Source organism: Magnolia sinica, chromosome 7 (genome assembly GCF_029962835.1).
Source record: "Magnolia sinica isolate HGM2019 chromosome 7, MsV1, whole genome shotgun sequence".
Taxonomy (NCBI): Eukaryota; Viridiplantae; Streptophyta; class Magnoliopsida; order Magnoliales; family Magnoliaceae; genus Magnolia; species Magnolia sinica.
In genome coordinates this window covers 83486133-83508084 of record NC_080579.1, presented here as the reverse complement: position 1 = coordinate 83508084, position 21952 = coordinate 83486133, and the positions used below count along the sequence as shown (strand labels likewise).

Here is a 21952-nt window from a genome sequence, read left to right as displayed (position 1 = left end):
GTGGTGACCATTAATCAGATAGTACAAATTTTACTAACAGCCCAAGCCACAGTTTCCAAGCCAATGAAAGAATCAGATGCATGAAACAACTCATCTTACAACACTAACACCATTTATCAAAATGAACAAAGAAAATGCCAAGTAAAACAAAAAATGGAATTTAAAGAAAAAAACTAGTTTGGATAGTCCAAACACTTTTTTAGTAGGGCATCCAGGCCACTGCTTGTCCAAATGCAATGGTAAGGAGACTCAATCTTGGGCCATGCCTCTGTGGGCCCCACCATGATTTATGTGTTTTTATCCATGCCGTCCATCCATTTTTTCTAGCTTATTTTAGTGTATGAGCCCAAAACTAAGGCACATCCAAATCTTAGGTGGACCACACCACATAAAACAATGGTGATTGAATGCCTACCATTGAAAAATTCTTGGGGGCCACAATTTTGGATCATGCTGATAATTATGTTTTCCCTTCATCCAAGTTTGTGTGACTTTATTGACAGGTTGGATGGCAAATAAACATTACAATGGGCCCAAGGAAGTTTTTAGTGGTAAGCATTAAATTATCACTATTTCATGTGGTGTGGTCCTCCTAAGTTCTGGATCATCCTCATTTTTGGGCTCATGCCCTAAAATAATAACCCAAAATGGATGGACAACATGGATAAAACACATACATCATGGTGGGTCCCACAATGCACCTTTGAGCAACACCTGTATGCAATCCGTGTTCATCGAATGGACCCTGAAGTAGAGAAAAAAAGAGGGTTTAGGTCCGATGAGGACATTCGAGCACCATACCAGAGGAGGGTTGAGCTAGTCTCCTTACGGCTAGATGACCATTACGTGGGGCCCACTTGGTCCAATTCACATTCCTAGCCATGTTGAAGACCCCATGTGCATGTTCGTGCACATGGGCTGCATATAGGAGCTTGATGGGCACATCAGCCGGTTGGATCGAGTAGACACGATAATCGGATTATTGGATCATCATCATCGGACTTCTTGATCATGGACTCCCATGGGCCATGAAATAGTTTAGTTGTTTAGTTTGTTTACGAGTTTCGTTATTTTTGGTATAACTCATATTTGTGTTGAGATTAGGGAGTTAGAAACAACTTTTAATTCATTAGGCATTTTTATGTTGGAATTCTTATCTAAGAGCGCATTTTTTGTAAAAGGTCTTTTATGAGACTATAAAGGGTTGGACGTCCCCACCCTAGCCATTATGTATGTTATGAATAAAAGAGATTTCTCTCCTTTCGCTTTGAGATCGAGCAAAATTTCATCTCGTGATTGTATTGGTGGTGCGAAGTCATGGGGTGCGATTCCCTGATTATCTTTTCTTAACAATGTATCATCTTTTCTTATTTTCTTCCTTCTTCATCTCTCTCTCTCTCTCTCTCTCTCTCTCTCTCTCTCTCTCTCTCTTTCCTTCTTTGTTACCATCCAAAGCCTAAATCGGCCACAGCCGACCATCCCTTACTATTCATATGAACGTACGGACGCAGATACATATGGTTGTCCATGTGGACAACATTGTATAGTGGTCCCCTCGTCTCGTTACGAATATTCTTCCCTTCCCTCTTCAAATCCCTAAACTACTTTCACCAAATCCTAACCCTAAAATTTTCAAATTCCAAAATTCCTAATTTTTCCAACCCAAATTCCCAAAATATGAAAATCCCTCGGCCAAATCATAAATCCCTAATTCCCATAACCTGAAACCCACATTCCCAATTCGAGAAACTCTAAATCCTAAATCCCTTAAACGCAAAATCTGAAATCCTAACCTGAGACCTCCCAAAACCTCAACCCTAATTCCTCTAAATGGCCATTTGGATGGGAGTAATTGGAGGTAAAGAAGGGGAATTGGGAGTAAATTGAGGTAAATGACATTTGAAGTGTGTTTGGATGGGAGTAAATGTATAGAAATGAAATGAAATAGGAGTAAATGAACTTGCAAATGAAATCCTCTCTACAGGAGAGGATTTGGAAGTAAATGGGGCGAAATGCCTTTTCGAGCTCCTTGGATAGTCTCATGAGCAAACAAAAGTACCGCTACATACATGTCCGCCATACATGTAGATCTAATTATTGGCTACATCACTAAAATCACACTAATAAAATGATCCAAATTGTCTAAAGGCTGACAATTTAAATGGACGGTTAAAAAACGTTGGCAAGTTACTTGTTTGTGATTCTTACAGTTTTGGCCTACTTGAGGCTCAAAATTTCCTCTTTTTTGGCTAAAGTATATATTTCAATGGGCTTGTTATAAATATTTTGGTAAATATCACATATGTACACTGATTTGAGATATTAAAGCTGATTTGGGATATCATATACGTTCCTGTGAATATATTGAAAAATTCCAATTCCTACCATTTACTTCCATCAAAACATAATATTTGGATTTCAAATGCAATTTCATTTACTCCCATCCAAACACAACTGAGTAAGACATTTACTCTCAATTCATTTACCTCCAATTCCACTTCCCATTTACCTCCATTTACAAGCTCCTAATCAAGCCCTAAGGCTAGATACCCCAAACCCTTTCCCCACATTCCTTAGCCTTTAAACAGTCCTAACACGTTAGAACTCATAAAAGATACATGATTTCCATTGAATTCAGATTTAACCCTATGCTAAGATGGGGGTTCTATCTCCCGTAGGTCCTGGTTAATTAGTAATTTATGAGATTTGCATTGCGGGACTGCCGTAGGCTTGAATTTAGACATGTCATGAATCTGAAAATTTTGAATTTATGGTAAATTAGCTTTATTTTGTCGTTCCATTGCTCTAGTTAATTTGTTTTTTTTTTTTTTAAAAATTCATGGCATTATGTTAGGTTAGATTATTCCGTCCTGCATCAAATTTTGGTATCAGAGCTTAGGTTAGAATAGGGTTTAGTGCGTCCATTGCATTTAGAGTTTAGGGTTACGTTTGCATCGCATTAGAGTGAAGGGTTTACATATTGTCGTGTTTCGAGTTAGCGGCCTTCCATTCTCATCATTTTGTATTTAGGAGTTTAGTGGTTAGTTCTCTCCAATTAGCGTGCCTAGTGTATGCCCACCCTTAGTGGGCGTGGTTTTGGTCTACACCCCACAATGAACTTGGAACACCTTATTGAGGCCCTCAACATCATCAACCACCGTCTTGTGGCCATCGGGGGCCCAAAGTAGAACCATAGTCACCAATTGGCAGCCCTCAGGAATGAGATCAACACTCGCATAAACCAGTTGGAAGCTTCCCTCCAGGCAAAACCCGACAATGGGGAAGATGACCAATCTCAAGTGGGAAGTGAAGTTGAAGAAGTTGAGATTGCGCCACTTGTCGTCATTAGACGCGCCATAGGCCAAACTATAGAAAGTGATGATTGGCGCAGGAATTCAATTTTACACATTCATGCCAAGTGCGTGACAAAAACTGCAAGGCGATTATTGATAGTGGCAATTGCACCAATGTGGTCTCTACTAGCATTGTGGATCTCTTAGGTTTGATAGTCATTCCTCACCATCAACCCTATCGAGTCTCATGGGTTAATGCGTCTTCAATTCCAATTTCTCAATCTTGTCCCATTCCCATCCCACTTTGACTCCTATACGAACACGCTATGGTGTGATGTTTTGCTTATGGATGTAGGCCACATCATTTTGGGCAGACCCAGGTTATATGATCACGATGTGACACTACTCGTCGCTCAAATATGTGTTCATTTATGCATGAGGGTAAGAGGATAAAGTTGGATCCTCTTCCTCCTAAAAGTACCCTAGAAAAGGAGGACGTTAAGAAACATGATCCAGAAGATGTGAGGAAATTCCAACTTGAGTCTCTCCCTATAATAAATGGCAAACAGTTTGAAAGGAAAACTAAAGCTGATTTGACGATGTATGCCACGTGGAAGGTGAGGTCATACCTAAGGTTAGTATGGAGACGCCACTTGAGGTTACACCCAGTGTTCAAAGTATCGGTATTGCTACAAGTTTCGCTGGCCAAGGATACGGAAACAATATCGATATCGTCGATAATATCACTGATAACAGGAAATGTGGGGAAATACGGGGAAAACTGTGGAATTTTCAGTGAAACTTTAGGAGATGTTAAAATGTACATATTTGTATATTTAGAAATAAAAAAATTGTAAAAAGAATGCATACATAACAAGTTCCATTTAATGGGGCCTTGAAAGCATGTGTTGTTGTAAGAAATCAGTCCAACCATCCCATCCGGCCTATTTAACCATTTAACCTTCCATCCAAACATCCATCGGTATTGTGAAATATCAACAACACATGATATTTCACCAAGAAATCATCAACAATTGGAAAGGAAACGAAAGATTGTGCTCTCAATATCGTGCATGTTGCGATATCGATAATATTGAGATATTATCGTTATTATCAATGGCAAATTGAACACTACATACAACCATGTGCTCTTGAACTTTTTTGGAAATAAATAAAATTTTGATGATATCAATATGTTAGCGATATTATTGAAATATTGTTGATACACTTATGATACAAGCATTACCTAGAATTTATATAGTCGAAAATATTAGCGATACATTAGCAATATTGATGCATTGACACTACAAGCGACACCTAGAATTTATATAGTTGAAAATATTGGCGATTATATTAGCGATATTGATACGTTGGTGATACTTAGCGATGCATTGCTAATACCTGGAATTTTTTATACTACCGGCATTATCAGTATCGCTACCAGTGTTATCGATATTGCTGAGCTGGAGATAAATATAATATCGGAGATATTTTGATAATATCAGAGATAATTCGAACGCTGGTTACATCCAAGGGTAGTGTAGAGTTACCACCTGAGGTGAGTCCGGTATTGGAGGAATGTAGTGATGTTATCTTGGAGGACATAACGGATGAGCTTGCACCCGTGCGGGACATTCACCATGCCCTAGATCTTGTCCTCGGGTTGACTCTACCGAATCTTCCTCACAAACAAATGAGTCCCGCAGAAGAAGCGGATCTGGAAAGGGAAGTATATGAGCCTTATAGATCTTATTCCCACGTTAGTCTCACATAGGTCGTCAGAGTTCGCAGATGCATTTACACGTCATATCCATGATTCACATGTTGACATTAGCAAGCGGATTAGCATGAGCAATGAAACGTACAAGATACTTGCCGACTCTCATTACATATTCAGAAAGTTTCAGGTAGGTGACCGTGATGATTCATATACGGCTTGAACGGTGTCCGCAAGGGACAATTAAGAAACTACAAGCCCATAGTGCAGAACCTTATAAGATATTGAATAATTTGGGACATGATGCATATGTTGTAGATCTTCCACCTGACATGGGTATTGAATCTACATTTAATGTGGAAGATCTTGTATCTTTTAAGGGTCCAGCATCTGCACCTACTAGCCTTTATTCAAACCATTACCTTGAACTTGATGATATCCCTCCTGACCTTTTCTATGACCCTTGGCCTATACTCGACTATTCTTCCCAGCATTTACCTCTTTTGCCATACACATGTACCAAAAGAGAAAAGATAGAGGATACCTGGGATGAGCAAGTGGTTTCCACATGACATGGAGGTTACTAGGAGTACCTCGTTAAGTGGAAGGGCATACCAAAGTTAGATAGTATGCTCAGTTGAAGGGAATTGATGAGGACATGCAAGCACCATATTAGAGCAGGAGAGCTGAGCCAGTTTCCTTATGGCTAGACGACCATTACATGGGGCCCACTTAGTCCAATTCACATTTTTAGCCACGTTGAAGACCCCATGTGCATGTTCGTGCATGTGGGTTGCATATAGGAGCTTGATGGACACATTAGACCGTTGGATTGAGTGGACACGATGATCGGATTGTTGGATCATCATCATCAGACACCTTGATCGTGGACCCCCATGGGCCACAAAATAGTTTAGTTGTTTATTATGTTTACATGTTTTGTTATTTTTAGTATAACTCATATTCGTGTTGAGATTAGAGAGTTAGGAATAACTTTTTAATTCATTAAGCGTCTTTATGTTGAGAATCTTATCTGAGAGCGCCTTTTTGTAAAAAGTCTTTTCTTAGACTATAAAGGGTTGGACATCCCCACCCTAGCCATTATGCATGTTATGAATGAAGGGGATTTCTCTCATTTTTCTTTGAGATTGAGCAAAATTTTATCCTGTAATTGGATTGGTGGTGCGAAGCCACGGGGAGCAATTCCCTAGATATCTTTTCTACCTTTTTATCTTGTCAATGAGGTATCATCTTTTCTTCTTCTTCTTATTATTATTTTTTCTCTCTCTCTCTTCCCTTCTTTATTACCATCCAAAACCTAAACCGACCACAACCGGCCATCCCTTGTTATTCATATGGACATACGGACACACGTATGGCTGTCCGTATAGACAACCTTGTACAGTGGCCCCTTTGTTTCATTACGAATACTCTTCCCTTCCCTTTGTCTCCCTTTTCAAAACTCAAAACTAATTTCACCAAATCCTAACCCTAAAATTTCCAAATTTCAAAATCCCAAAATTTTCCAGACCCAAATCCCCAAAATCTGAAAATCCCTTGGCCAAATCATAAATCCCTGATTCTCATAACCTGAAACCCATATTCCCAATTCTAGAAACCCTAAACCCTAAACCCCTTAAGCCCAAAATATGAAATCCTAACCTGAAACCTCCCAAAACCTCAACCCTAATGTTCCAAACCCTAAATCCTCTAAGCCTAGATACCTCAAACACTTTTCCTACATTCCCCAGCCTTTGAACAGCCTGAACACGTCAAAACTCTTACAAGACACAGGATTTCCATTGAATGAAGATTTAACCCTATGCTAGGATGGGGGTTCTATCTTCCATGGGTTCAGGTTAATCAGTAATTTATGAGATTCACATTGTGGGACTGTCGTAGGCTTGAATTTGGACATGCAATGAATCTGAAATTTCTGAATTTATGGTAAATTAGCTTTATTTTGTCGTTTCATTGCTCTAGTTATTATGTCTTTTAAATTCATGGCATCATATTAGGTTAGATCATTCTGTCCTACATCAATGTCACATACCTCTTTGCTGGAGAGAGAGAGAGCATCAAGGAGCCTTCATTGCTTTTCTAACCTTGTAGGTCCTCCTTCAATAGGTGCAGCTTCGTTTCTTTCTTTTTCCAAATTCAAAACAAGATCTGTTGGCCCATAAGAAAGTCCCCTATAAGTGAAAATATAGTTATTTGCCCTGTAACTTTTCTTGCAGATTTGCCAAAGACTTAGTTACAGGTTGAATTTTCACCTTCCACTCATTATCAACAGGTGAAGATCACCGGTCTCTCTTTTTAGATTGTCCCATTTTTATTTTTTTATTTTTCCAAATGAAACGTGTTTTATTGAAAAAACGTGTTTAAGCTGGTTTACCCAAAAAAAGGAGCTCTTTTATTCTTCTTATCTATGGAGTTTTAAATGTTTGATCAATTTTTATATATATATATATATATATATATATATATATATATATATATATATATATATATATATATATTCTTTAAATTCGGATTTTAAAATGGAGTTTTGCTAAGTAGGGTTAGAATTGAAAATAAGGGGCGACTCAGCTTGACTTGGCTGAGTTGCCCAACTCTACCTAGTCTTGACTACACTTGGGGTTGAATCACCGAGCCTTAAAACCATGTATACTTTTAGGAGTCCCCGGCCATGCGGGGGATGGGAAAGAGAGCTAAAATAGATTGATGGGGGAAAAAATCCTGGAAGTGAACTCTTCTAGAGCACCATTTGTGTGACTCCTGTATTTCAAATCTTGTGGTGAGAATCCACAAATTGTGTCCCCTGTTTTCTCTATATACTCGTAATTTCTTCCCCATTCTCTATTGTTCCTTGCTGAAAATCTATTTGCGTGTCTGGATTGATTGGATTGAAGTGCTTAAAGAGAGTATAAACTGTCCATACATCTAGGAGTAGGAAAACTATCGAAGGTATGTTCCCTGCATTGTTTGGACTGAAAATTGTAACTGGATCAACTGCCTGGACTCCTGTCATCACCAGTTCAGCCGAAGCTTCTTAAGACGCAACTTAAAGATGAACTGTGGCATCTGTACAAATCCGAGGATGTTTCAAGCTGGGGGAATGGATTCAGGGCCAACCTATCATCAAAGCAAGGGTCAGATTGAACATCAGACAAATTCAAGGGTCAGATATGGACCAAATCAAGGGTTTCAATGGGAGATCTGGACCAGATTAAGGGTCCGGATTGGACTGCAGGACGCACTGATCCAGTTGGATGGTGAGATTTACCAACTGGTTGGACTGTGGTGCTCACGGGTCCAATTAAGTATCTTCTTAGGGACTTTTAGACAAACCATGGCGCTTATTTGCGTGGTTTTGTACAACTGTACAACTTGTAGAAACCCTATGGTTGGACAGGGTTAATTATTTACATAGTTTTGGAATTTCAGTGTCTTTGTTTACCTGGATAGTAACAGTAGGTAGTTTCCATTTTTCTATAACTTGCTATGCAATTGAGAGTCATGTTTAATTAGGTGAAGTAAGAAACTAGAGGATTTCAGCGAAGGCATTTTACCATCAATTGGGTTTGCAAAAGAAGAGAAGAAAATGAAATATATATAGCCATATGTTTAAGACTTTGAGCAGGAAAAAAAAAGACCAAAAAAAAGAAAAAAAAAGAAAAAGGAAAAAAGAAAAAAGAAAAAAGAAAAGAAAAGAAAAGACATGATATACACTATTTGATCGAATCAAAGTTGTTTCTTATGATTCTTGAGATGGGAAAACTCTTTGGAAGTGAGACTCTTTTATAGAACTAGTGTTGATTCTCTTTATGTTCTCTTAGTTTCTTCTCCATTCTCTGTTGTCCTTGCTGCAAATCTATTTATGTGAATTGGTTGGATTGAAGAGCTTAAAGAGAGAGAATAATTGTCCAGATTTCTAGGAGTCGGAAAAACTATTGAAAGGTATGTTCTTGAGCTACTTTAGGCTGAAATTTGATGCAGGACATGAAATTCAAGTACGATGTGAAAGATTCTTAGGCTTTAGATTACACTAGTTCGGAAATAATTACACAAAATTTCACATCCCACACAAAAGTTCAAACACTCAATCAAGGGGAATCTTATGCGGATCCAGGCCTACACATGTTAGGGCCGGATCAATCAAAATTATAGACCAAATAAGAATCAAAAGAGGGTAAATTCATCCACACATGCACAAAAATAATTCCCCCAATCCAAGGGATTTGGAAATTTCAATTCGGGGAACCCTAAGGTTGAAGAAAGGGCACAAAATTGAGGATTCGAGTAATTTATGATTAGGTTTAGGGATTTTGGGTGAAAGAGGAGTGAAAGAGAGGAGAGAGACGAAGCAGAGAAGTACCGCACGCGTGGATAGTAGCAATGGCCCAGACGCACGTACGTGTGATCCCAGCCGCACATGTGTGGGGCCCACTATTTAGAAAAAGGCCACCTTGGCCTTGGTTGGCTAGGGATGGACTCCAAGACCCCCAAATCTCAGCTCGATCCGATGCACGGTTTGTGTGTGGTGCTCCGCCGAAGTTTCAGCCCTCCTGCAGGGCCAGATTCTGAAAATCTGCTGTAGAGAGAAAAACAGCTGCAATAGAGGATGAATTTGAAGCGTATATGATTGTAGGAGAAGAGAAATATGGATGGAAGAAGGTGGGGGTAAATCGGGATGGGTGTGGCTTCGCACTACGGTAGTCAGCCCTTCGAAGAAGGGAGAGTTTCACACCCAATTGAATCTCCACAACTCAGGAATTTAGAGGAGTAGAAAAACGTAAAAAATTTATTAATCTTCATTGAATAAAAAAGACTACAAGGGGTGCCTATTTATAATAAAACCCTATACCCTAAAACTCGCATAATGTGCACAACCTATTACTTAGCGACGAAGTAATAAAAAATAACAACTAATCAAAGCAATATAAACCGTCCATGATACTCCTAATAACAATAATAAGCAAAATCCAAAGTACTAGATTAATTAGAATAGTGGGCTACGATCATGAGAACTCATGGTGGGATTTATATGACTATTGGGTCCACTCCAACGAACCAAAACGTAGTCCTCTAACTAGGAGGCCCTCCTTGGACGTCGTCATTAATCTGGATCAATGGTGGGGCCCTCCTTGCGTACGAGTGTTTGTGTGCGCGTGCGCGCGTGATGTCCCCATCAACAATGCATTCCCCTACAAGAACCCTAAGCTCTGATACTAAATTTGATGCAAGACATGAAAATTAGATATGATATGCAAGATTTCAGGCTTTAGATCATACTAATTTAGAAACAATCACAATAATTCCACATCCCACATAAGATCAAACATGCAACAAGGGGAATCTACGAGGGTCCAAACCTACACATGTTAGGGCTGAATCAGTTAAAAATTATAGACCAAACAATTCTCAAAGGATAGTAGATTCATACACATGCAAAAGATTATTTCCCAATTCAAGGGATTCTCACGTTTCAATTCGGGAAAATGTAGGGTTTCAAAAGTGGAATAGAACTTAAAGATTTGAGATGATCTAGGGTTAAGGTTATGGAAATAAGGCGAAAGAGGAGTGAAATTGAGACGAGAGGGAACCTGTGATCAGCCCGCACATGTGGATAGTAAATCGGCCTGATGCACGTGCATGGATGGCGACCCGCACGTGTGTAGGGCCCACGATTCTGGAATCGGTCAGCTAGGGCCTGGTCGGCTAGGGTTGGGCCACCTTCCCTCCAAATTTTAGGCCAAACGGATGATCGGTTTGAACGGGGTGCAGGACATGAAAATTAACTATGATATGCAAATTCTCTTCTAATGTCAGGGCGGAGGCCCTTTTTAAAACGAGCAAGGGTGAGTACGGGGTCCTCATCAACCTCGCAGCGGGTTAAGTACTCTTTGAACTTCTCAATGTAGTCAGCAACACTCATGGAACCCTGTCAAAGAGATTGCTACTCCTCAACCAACCGCAAGTGATAAGAGAAAGGGAGGTACTTCTCTTTAAGTGTTTCTTTCATTTCTCCCCAATGGACTATTGGGAGTTCCCTCGCTCTTTTTTTCTTTCGCTCTACCGTCGCCCAAAACCTCTTTGCTTATCCCACAAGCTTCATCTTGGCGAACCGGACTCGTCGAACATCCGACATGTCATACCACTCAAAATAGTGGTCCGTATCCGCCAACCAATTAAAAAAGGCTTTAGGGTCCAAGTGACCATCAAACGTAGGGGCATCTACTCTAACTCCTTTGAGGAGTTGTGCGTTTGGGTCATATTGGTCATGATGTCCTTCGCGGGGTGGGTGCACAGGTGCACGCTCATGACCAACTCCTTGTCCGCCTCCATTCCTTGGTCTAACCTCCTAATCACCTTCCTGAGATTGGACATCTTCTTTGATGGTGGGGTTTGTCCCGAGGGAAGCCTCTAGTTGGGTAACGCGATCATTAAATTGGTCATGGCGTTGATCTATGCGTTCTTCCAAGCGCGTACTCAAAGAATCAACCTGCTGGGTTAACTTGTTCACTGATTCTTGCAATTGCTTCATGTTTAATGTAGGGTGCAAACTAAAACCACGACCCTTACGTGTGGGCATACAATTGCTAACTCCACCTAAGGACTTTCTACTACGACCATATGCAATTAAATGGGACTAAATGATCTTATGAGACTCTATATGAGGGAACTACGCAGTGCTACTAAAATCCAGCAATATAGTTGTCAAAATAAGGGAATAACAAAAAGTTACAACAATGTGAATTGCTAGCTTCTTGATAACAGAAATTTCAGCAACTAATATTAGTAACTACAAACTTCTAAACAGCTTTATATGATGAAACTGGATGCATGATGGACTTAAACAAACTACCCTAAACATGTAATGCATTCTCCTATACGAAAACTTGGCTCTGATACCAAATTTGATGTAGAACATGAAAATTAAATATGGTATGCAAGATCTCAGGCTTTAGATTATACTAATTCAGAAACAATCACATAAAATTCTACATTCCACACAAAAGTTCAAACATTCAAGCAAGGGGAATTTATGCGGGTCCAAGCCTATACAGGCTAAGACTGGATCAGTAAAATTATGGATCAAACGATACTCAAAGGGAAGTAAAAATCATCCACACATGCATAGCAATCAGTCCCTAATCCAAGGGATTCACCAATTCTAATTCAGAGAACCCTAGGGTAAAAAAAGAGGCAAATAAATTGAAAGTAATGCAATCTAGGGTTAGGGTTAGGGAGAATAAGTATGAGAGGAGTAAAATAGGCAGAAATCTGAACCTGGAGATAGTCCCCTCGCACGGACAGCGGGCCAGGCCTGTCGCACGTGCGCACGTGCGAGGGGGCGCTGAACGTGGAAAGCGCCTCCTTGGCTCTGGTCGGCCAGGGGAGGGCTTCAAAACTCTCAAGTTTCGTGTTGATCGGATGCACGGTCTGTGCGTGGTGCTCTGCCGAAGTTTCAGCCCTCCTGCAGGGCCAGAATCTGGAATTCTGTTGTAAAGAGGAAAACTGTTGCAATAAAAGAAAGATTTGAAGTGCGGATGGTGGTAGGAGATGAGAAATAAAGATTGTAGAGGATGGGGGCAAATCGGGATTGATGTGGCTTCGCACCACGGTAGTTAGCCCTTCGATGAAGGGAGAGCTTCGCACCCAATTGGATTTCCACAACTCGAGAACTTAGAGGAGTAGAAAAACGCAAATTTTTTATTAAGGTTCAATGAGGAAAAAAACCTACAAGGGGTGCCTATGTATGGGAAAACCCTATACCCCAAAACTCATGCCATGTGCGCAACCTATTACTTGGTGATGAAGTAAATAAAAATAAAAACTAATCAAAGAAATCTAAACCGTACATGATGCTCTAAATAACATTAATAAGCAAAATCTAAAATATGAGATTAATCAGACTGGTGGGCCACGATCATGAGATCCTATGATGGGCTTTACTTGACTATCGGGCCCACTCTAACGAATTAAAACTCCGTCTTCTAGTTAGGAGGCCCTCCCTGGATGTCGTCATCAATCCAGATCAATGGTGGGGCCCTCCTTGCGTACGTGCGTGGGGGGGGGGGGGGGGGGGGGTGGCGTGTGTGTGCGTGTGATGTCCCCATCACCTAGATTTGAAAATCTGCATCACCCAGATTTTCTCATATTGGAACCCTAGACCAACTATTGCATGCACACCAGAAGGGGGAGCTGAGCAAAGTAGGGACATGGTAGGGTTGTTGCCAAACAAACCACTTAGCACAAAATTTCCTTTTCCATATAATTTATTTATTTACCAGGGAGTTATTTGATCCCCTGGCAGCCTATGATGCTTTATACACAGGCACCTAGAAATGTACATGTGGCATACATTAAATCGAATTAAACCAACCAAATTTTAGCCCAATTTCACTAAGTAACCGCCCCAAAATCAGATTGGTTGAACAATCTTAACCTCTAATTCTTGGAGATATGTTTGTCGAAATTGAACCATTGGATATTTTTCAGTTTTAACTGGCCAATAAATGACTAATCAAAAAAAAAAAAAACACACATTCCAATAAATGTCCACTGATCCAATAGCCAGACAATCGAATAATCTTAATTTTTGGTTCATGATATTTGAATTACTCGTATGCCAAGTATCCAATTTCTAAAGTAATTCTAAGTTCCTGATGTTCCTGTGTATCGTTCATCATATACTGCTAGAATATTGAAGTCTCTCTCTCTCTCTCTCTCTCTTTCTCTCTCTCTGTACAAAAGCAATCAGCTGTAGTAATGAGAGCCAAATACTGGGAACAAGATGAACCAAAAGAATGATATCCTCTTAACAGAGGTAGAAAGTTTATACATAAAAAGAACTTTCATGTGTTCTTGATTTTGACGTGCGCTTTTATAATATCAGCGGTTTTAAATCATTGAAAAAAGCTAGTGGTTTGAACTAAATATTTTGACTTTCGAGACAAGTGAATAATTCAACAAGGAATGCAGGTTTGCCATGCAATCATATATCTTACTGAGGGCTTGCGCTTCGATACCCAAATCTTGAAGAAGTTTCGAATGTTACAAGCTGCAAAGCATACTATGGCTCCATTTGTGAAATCCCATATTGCACCGATGTTGACCTCCAAGGCTACTTCTCTATCCTCGCAAACATCTGTTCAAACAAGCTCTTCCAACAGTTCTCCTCCTGCAAGAGGTGGTGGCATCATGGGTCGTCATGCTTCAGCCATTTCACTCATGTCAGGTTCAGGTTCATATCCCTCTTTGTTTCCAGGCCAGTGTTCACCTGCGGTTCTTTTTGTTTTTCTAGATGACTTCTCAGATGGCCCGATCCCTGGGCACCATGGGATGGATTCGGCAGATGCCTCTTCAGTGGATCAATCTTCTGCTGTGAGTGGCTTACCTAGGCCAGGTTTGCCTGCAAATGGTTCTAGTTCTGTCGTAATGTTAGCTCGCTCGATGAGTAAAGCTGAAGGTAGTTTCAGGAAGAAACTACAGTCATCTCTTGAGGCACAGATCCGGTTTTTGATTAAGAAATGCCGTACGCTAGCAGGCAGTGAGGTCAGCCATTCTGTGTCTAGAGGTGGGACCAATATGAGTTCCTCACCTTTGTTCTCCCTTGACGCTTCACGGGCTGTTGTGCTGCTGGACAGGGCAGCAAACCGCAAAGGTGAATCTCTGGATATTGCTATGGGTATTGTTGAGGAGGTTTTCAGTGGGAATGTAGCCTCGGATATTCTGTTGCTTGAAAATCATTGCCAGAGCTCAAATAAAGAGGATATTCAATCTATAAAGGAGTTCATTCATAGGCAGTCCGACACCCTAAGAGGGAGAGGAGGTTTGGCAACTAATTCCAATAGCAGTCCGGCTTCTGGTGTCGGTATGGTAGCTGTTGCTGCCGCTGCTGCCGCAGCATCAGCTGCATCGGGAAAGACATTTAGTACTCCTGAACTTCCAAGTTTTGAGAACTGGTTGTCTTCCAGTCAACTTATTCTCAAGGCGTTGCTCTCTGCAAGAAGGTTTGTAAGTGAAAAAGGAAGTGGTGGAGAAGCATGTCTTCGACGAAATGCTACTTCGATTCAGTTTGAAGGGATTGCTCCGATAGGAACTGATACTATAGAAGCTGCTATATCTTGTTTGGAAAGTGGTAGAGGCCTGAACATGAAATTTTCAATGTCATGGTGCGAGAGAGCACTGCCAGATGCTAAGGAGATTTACCTGAAAGATTTGCCTGCCTGTTATCCCACCAGCCATCATGAGGCACAATTAGGCAAGGCTTTACGTGCTTTCAAATCAATGGTCAAGGGACCAGCTTTGCAAGCATTTGCGAAAAGGTTGGAAGATGAGTGCACTTCAATTTGGAAATCTGGGAGGCAGCTCTGTGATGTTGTTAGTCTTACGGGGAAGCCTTGTGTGCACCAAAGACATAACAGTGAAACCAGCAATCTGCACTTACAGGATGTCATTAAGCCACATTCCAGTGGATTTGTTTTCCTTCATGCGTGTGCTTGTGGTCGTTCAAGGCGGCTTCGAGAAGATCCGTTTGATTTTGAGAGTGCCAATATCAAGTTCAATTCATTTCCCAACTGTGATGAATTCCTTCCCACACTACGACTACCAAAAGCCGTCTCCAATGCAGGACCTCTTCCGGCTTCATCATGGAGTCTGGTTCGTGTGGGAGGTGCAAGGTATTATGATTCTTCTAAAGGCATGCTTCAGAGTGGGTTCTGCTCCACTGAGAAATTTCTGTTTAGGTGGATGATTCCTCTCAAACGGGACGAAATGAATAGTTCGCAGATAGGCATAACCCAGAAGGAAATTTTAATGAGGTCAACTGCAGATCCAAAGGTGGCGCATGTTACAGATGAAATGAAGAACATTGATACTTCTCAATTATTTTCAGGGCAAGCCTGCAATGGAGGATCAGAGAATCAAAGAAAACCGCCAGAGAACGTTTCCTCCAATGACCCAAAGATAAGTTTTGGTAGAGGCCTTCCACCTTTTGCCATGAAAAGACCTTTTTCTGAGGTTGTAGCTGGATCGGTTTCTGTTGATTCAGCATTCCCTCCTCTACAGCAGAAACAACAACCAGCAACAGGTTTAGAGAAGGGTCCTAAGCAAAGGGGAAGAGATCGAATCGAAGATCAAATTTATTCTAGGGGTGACTACCAAGATTCTTCAAAATCTGATGGAACTCCTTGCCCGGAAAGCTCAGATGGAGTTGTGAATACCCGCAATCCAGATGGTGACCCTTTTCTACAGATAGGAAGCAATGTAGTGCCTGTAAACGTGAATGGGGGTGTAAAGATAAAACCAAATACCTCTTTAAAACATGCTGTAGTCTATGTGGGTTTTGAGCATGAGTGCTCGTACGGACACCGTTTTCTGTTGTCACCGAAGCATCTCAATGAGCTTGGCTCTTTATATTCCTTGCCTGAAGAATCTCATAGCCTTTCTTTGGAGGATTCCGACAAAAAAATTGAAGATTCGTTAAACCTTAGTAAGAATCGCATACATGGAAAAGTGAGAATGAGTAAGCTGAATGAGAAAATGACCAACACTAAGCAGCATAGGGATGGAGACATATTGTTCTCTAGATCAGAAGAGCAGAACCACTCTTCTACATGTTTTGAAGGCGGCCTTAATTTTGCTACACTTGATGATGGTGGATGTGCATATTCCCTTTTGAATAGGAACTTACCAATATACATGAACTGCCCACACTGCAAAATCTCTAAGAGCAAGGAGGGCCCCCATAAGTTCAGGTTTGCAAGTACAATATCACAGCTTCAAAGAATTTTTCTGGTATGGAATCTTTTTTTGCTTCAGTATCCTCACATTTATTATGCTTCTTGAATGGATATTAATTGCTAATAACATAACGAGTGCTTGTACGGATGCTGAGACTTCAAATTTATTATGAGGTCTTGACTTATTCAGTTTTCTTGAACATAAATTCCAGATCAACCCTTGGTGGTTTTATATCATCACTTTGTCTAGGATGGTAGTTTATATCTCTGGCAGAAATTCATAAGTATTTCCGAGTACTTTAAATGACCATTATTTAATTAGAAATACTATGTTATTCCTAGGATATCTGATTTGCTCGCAGTCTCTGCTAGAATGATTGAGTTATAAAACAGGAAAATTATAGCAGAGTAAAATTGGCAAAGCACATGCTGAACAACTTTTCTATTCCAATTATTGAAATGTATTTAACCCATTGCATTTCTAAAATTCTATACCTGATATACTCAAATTAAGCTCCCATATTGACTCCAAAATGAAATTAATCCCTTTTGTATTATATTTTCCGTTGTCATCAAGGAGGGTATTCAAGTACCGTAGGCTCCAAATTTCTCATGATCATAGTATCAGGCCAGATTCGGCTGGTGTCCAGTCAGATTAACTTCGGTTTTGTTCTTCCCTCCTGGGTATGAGGTATCTCTACTCATGTACTTCGTTCGAACATTGGTAAAGGATGATTCCATCATGCTTATTTTAGAGGGCATTAAGTTTAATGGGTATCTGAATGTTTTTCTTCACTTTAAAGAAGCGGGCTACTTTATAGGTAAGCTAGACTTGAACTTGAGACCCCAATGTTGAACCACACTGAGCTATGGGCTTGATCCCTGGTTGATAGGAAGAGTGGTACTTTTGGAACCTTTTATCTTCATTTTTTTCCAGGTCTTTCTCGTATGGCTAAGTGAAGTGCTGTTTTCATTCTGTGGTGTGTGGATAGGTGGTTGCTTCAGGTTGTTGGATGTGTTTTGTGGTCCATGGTTTCTCATCTTTTGTACAATTTGGATGGGGCCTGTTTATTCTGGCGACATGATTATTCTTTAAGATGATTGACGGCATTCCTACAAATATTATGTTTATTTTAGGTCTAGGCTGTCATCTACTACTGTCCTATGTTTGTGTTGTGCTATGATATCATTGCGTTGGAAAAGGATGCTATCCACAAATTATCTGGTGGTTGTCCTATTAATCTTATTGGGAGTGTGACATGTGCAATGCATGTGAAGAGTGGGAAGGAGGAGAGAAATTGGGAGGGAAAAAATGGCTAGACTTTGGGGAGAGAGAAAGTTGGCAGTTGTGGGTAAAATATAAGCTGTTCATTGGCTTTTGTGGGTGAAATCTGAGCCACCCGACGGACAACAGCTGCATTTTCAAGTTTCAAAAAATACCCATTAACTTCAATTAAAATGTCTTACCATGCCCTTAAAATATTGAAGGTTACCATGCCCTTAAAATATCGAAGGTTCTCCGTCCAGATAAATAAATTGTAGGGGCAATAATTTCTAAGACCTCTTGTTATATACAGAGAGAGATCAGAAACATAATAATTTAATTAAGATCTATCTATTTTATTCAGTTTTTCATTTTGATAATTTGAGGATATGTGCTACAAGAATTGCTTTTTGATTGATAGATGGATTGAGCACATGCCAGATCAAGCTTTCTAACATGGTTCCTCGAATTGTTGGAATTGGTATGTTAATTTGCAGTGGTTAAGTTATCACATTAATGCATGAAGAGGGAAACTGAGGATTACACTAGAAGATATCTTTACTGCATGTAGCATTCATGGACAGTATAGCAGATGTATTTACAAAAAAGATACTTTAGATTGGTAGATTTCATTCTCAGCTTATGGTCTTGATTATTATATTGTGTTTTATATGAATTTCTAAGGACATTTTTGTTAGGTTATACTGTGATGAATTGGTGTGAAAGCATATCCTCAAGGACATTATTTTCAGTCCATGTTCTATTTTGTTATGAATCATTTCTTATTATTCCCCATTTGTTGCTGTTTTTCATTCCAATTACAGTTTGGTCAAACAGTGTCTAGTGCTTTAGTAGTGAAGAATTTCTTTTCCTTATCAGGTGAATATACCATATTAATGAATTGCTCCACTGCAACTAAGTTATTGAGGAACGGTTATGTAACAGCCATTACCAAGGTATTCAATAATGGTAATGGTGGCCATAACGGCTGCCACCATTACTATTATGTTGTGGGCCATAATGGCCGTTTTTTCTGTAATGCCCGTTACGACCATTATGAGCCCGTAACACATTACGGTTCCCACTGTTACTGTTATGTAACCATTTTTGAATAACTTGGTTGTTAGTACAGAAAAATGGAGTGTAATGGTCCATTAAGGGGCTGATAAGGTGTTTTATGTTATTTTGCTTTATTTTTAAAGAAGACCGTAATGACTGTTATGGCCCGTTTCATAACAGTAATGGGGGCGGCTGTTATGGCCGGCGATACTGTTATTGCCTACAACCAAGTATGAAATGGGGGTTGGAATAGTGGATAATCCATGTTTCTGACGAATGATTCAAGTTTCATGCTGGGTACTCTGCCAGGGAATACCGATTAGATAGTGAATATGGCTGTAAGGTGCTGCTGCCTTGTTTCCCTGTCCAATGTCACATCCTCAGCTGATTTTATTGATGACTTAGCTCAAAGAAGGCATCACTTCTATTCTTCAATGATCTTTTTCACGATTAAAAATGAAATGCCTGATGTGGTCATTATCTGAATGCCTCACCTATGTTAAAACATAGTTATTAACATTGGGTTGTTTAGTAAACTCGGAAATGTGTACATGGTCTCCTGTCTCGACTCTCAAGTTAAAATATGCTGTGCTATGTGGATACCATATGCTAAGATTCTTTTATTAAATTCTCTTCATGCTGTGCTGCATTATATGTATACCATATGCTTATTTCTTTTATTAAATTTCCTTCGTGCCCTTAACTTCATGTACTGTTGTATTCTGCTGTTAGGTGACACCTCCATTTCCCATTGTTTTAGCAACATCCCCAGTTGTACAGTTCGAGGTATGTTTTGTTAATTGCCCAATGGTGACACCTCTCATTCTTCTATGACAAACAGTTGATTACTTTCCTATCATTTTTGAACCACTTTCTGTCTTTCTATCATTGTCGCAGCTTTGCTAACCTCTTTCTCACTTCATTGTTGAATTAGCCTTACATAATTGATCATTCTTTGAAATGTACTATTATTATCATCAAGATAAACTCTGCAATTATTTGTTCGTGTTTTGTTATCTTCTTTCAGTTACACACCTCAAGAGCTTTGCTAAGCCCACATGGGTGTGCAATAAAGCTCGTGTAGACATCACACAGGTGCCAGCATGGTACGATATGTCGAGATCCAATCCATCGCTCAGAAAGGAACCACTTTTTTGATGCCCTAGCGCAAGAATCAGGTTGATCCACTGGTCATGGGGGCCTCAGTTTGCAAAAAAATTGCATGACTTTGAAAACCTTGGCTGAAGTTTTCTAGCCCTTCTTTCTGTTTCTAATATTGGGGCCGACATGCTGAGTGGATCAGATTTTTTTTTTTTGGGAAAACATCTCGAAGGTTGGACCAACCTGATGGATGGATTGGGTCTTGCACCTATGTGCCATGCTGGCGTGTTTGGTGTTTACATGAGCTTTATTGCACACGTTCATGTGCTTAGTAAATCTCCTTGCCTTGATGCTCTTGTTTGACTTTCTTACTGGAGCTCATCTATGAAAAATGTAGATTACAATAAACTATCTCAGAGTAGGAGTATCCATGGAATTCGTATTTTAATGATCCCTCATGCTGAGAAGTTTCGTTGTTTGTGTGTATACTTGTAGGCCTCATGCCTACCTCCATCTGTTCCTGATTGTGAGCGACAATCACAGTTCAGCCTTGGCTATCGAGTGATCTTACCGCCGGAGAGCTTCTTGACATTTAAACTTCCGTTTGTCTATGGTGTGCAATTGGCGGATAAAAGTCTGCATCCACTTAACCATTTTGAACATCAACCGGAACTAACTGCCTGGATTACCAAAGGAACAACATTGCAGGTTATATCAATGGGGAGCAATATTGATGAAGAATTTCACATGTAGATGAAAGAGAAACATCTGAAACATTGTACTTAAGTCAGTAACACTTGTGGAGCAGAGCAAGCAGACTAGCGACAGCTCCATTCAGCCTCAGGTGAGGGCTTAAGTCCACTCATTTTTCTGTTCTACCCTGTTTTCCTATCACAATAACATTATGAGCACCTTTTTTATGTTGATAAGTTGACAAAATGCAAATGATATCTCAGATCTTTCAACTGTATTTGTTTGTTGAAGTTCATTTAGCAGCCCTCTCCCAACTATGGTTATCCATTTCATTCTACATCCCTGGGGGAAAGAAGAAAAAGCAAACCATTCTACTCCCCCAACACGCACACACCCACACCCACTCATCATGAACTGGTTAGCGAATTCAAGCTATTTTGTCTCTCCTTATTTAACTGAATGCGTGGCTGGGTAGGAAACCATTTATTGTAGTTTAAAGGGCCTAATGTGTGATTTTGAGAATCAGAAACCTGGCTTGGGTTGGCATAAAGTGTTGGCTATTTTCACATGTTTTCTCTTTGGCATGTTGGCTCATTTAAACTAAGATGAAGGAATTTATACATCATATGATACGAGTATGCCATCAGACTACTCTCTGTCGACAATGTTACTTATTACCATTACATTCATATTTGATCTATACATTTGTCAACTCTTAGCACCTTTCCTCACCACATAGGTTGCTGGTGAGAGAAAACAGTTCCAAAATTTCTCAACTCTTAGCTCCTTTCCCTATTTTGCTGGTCTCCACCAGTGTTTGTAGTTTCAGTATTGTTACATGTATTGCTGGCCAGGGATATGGAAACATGTACTGATATCGCCAATACCCAGAAACGCATTGCTGACTGAGGAAAATGGTGGAATTTCTCAATGAAACTTAAGGAAATGTTAAAATACACATTTGCATATTTAGGAATCAAATAATTGCAAAAAAGAAGATACATAATAAGTTCCATTTTAATGGGTGTCTAAAAGCATGTAATGCCTTCTCAGGGAAACATTGGAGAAACATGGG

The 21952-nt window shown here is 40.0% G+C and overlaps 1 protein-coding gene across 10 annotated transcripts in view; it reads left to right on the top strand.

Moving 5' to 3' along the window:
• Positions 1-21952, top strand: part of LOC131251562 (uncharacterized) — a 37300-nt gene that overhangs the window by 1550 nt on the left and 13798 nt on the right. For 9 of the 10 annotated variants that reach the window (XM_058252326.1, XM_058252325.1, XM_058252322.1 and 6 more), the window contains exons 2-4: positions 13999-16815; positions 19816-19869; positions 20680-21028. In XM_058252326.1, coding sequence (XP_058108309.1) covers positions 13999-16815; positions 19816-19869; positions 20680-20937 — 3129 coding nt within the window. In that variant the 3' untranslated portion in view covers positions 20938-21028. The remainder of the gene's footprint in view (positions 1-13998; positions 16816-19815; positions 19870-20679; positions 21029-21952) is intronic. The other variant, XM_058252330.1, reaches the window with a different exon arrangement.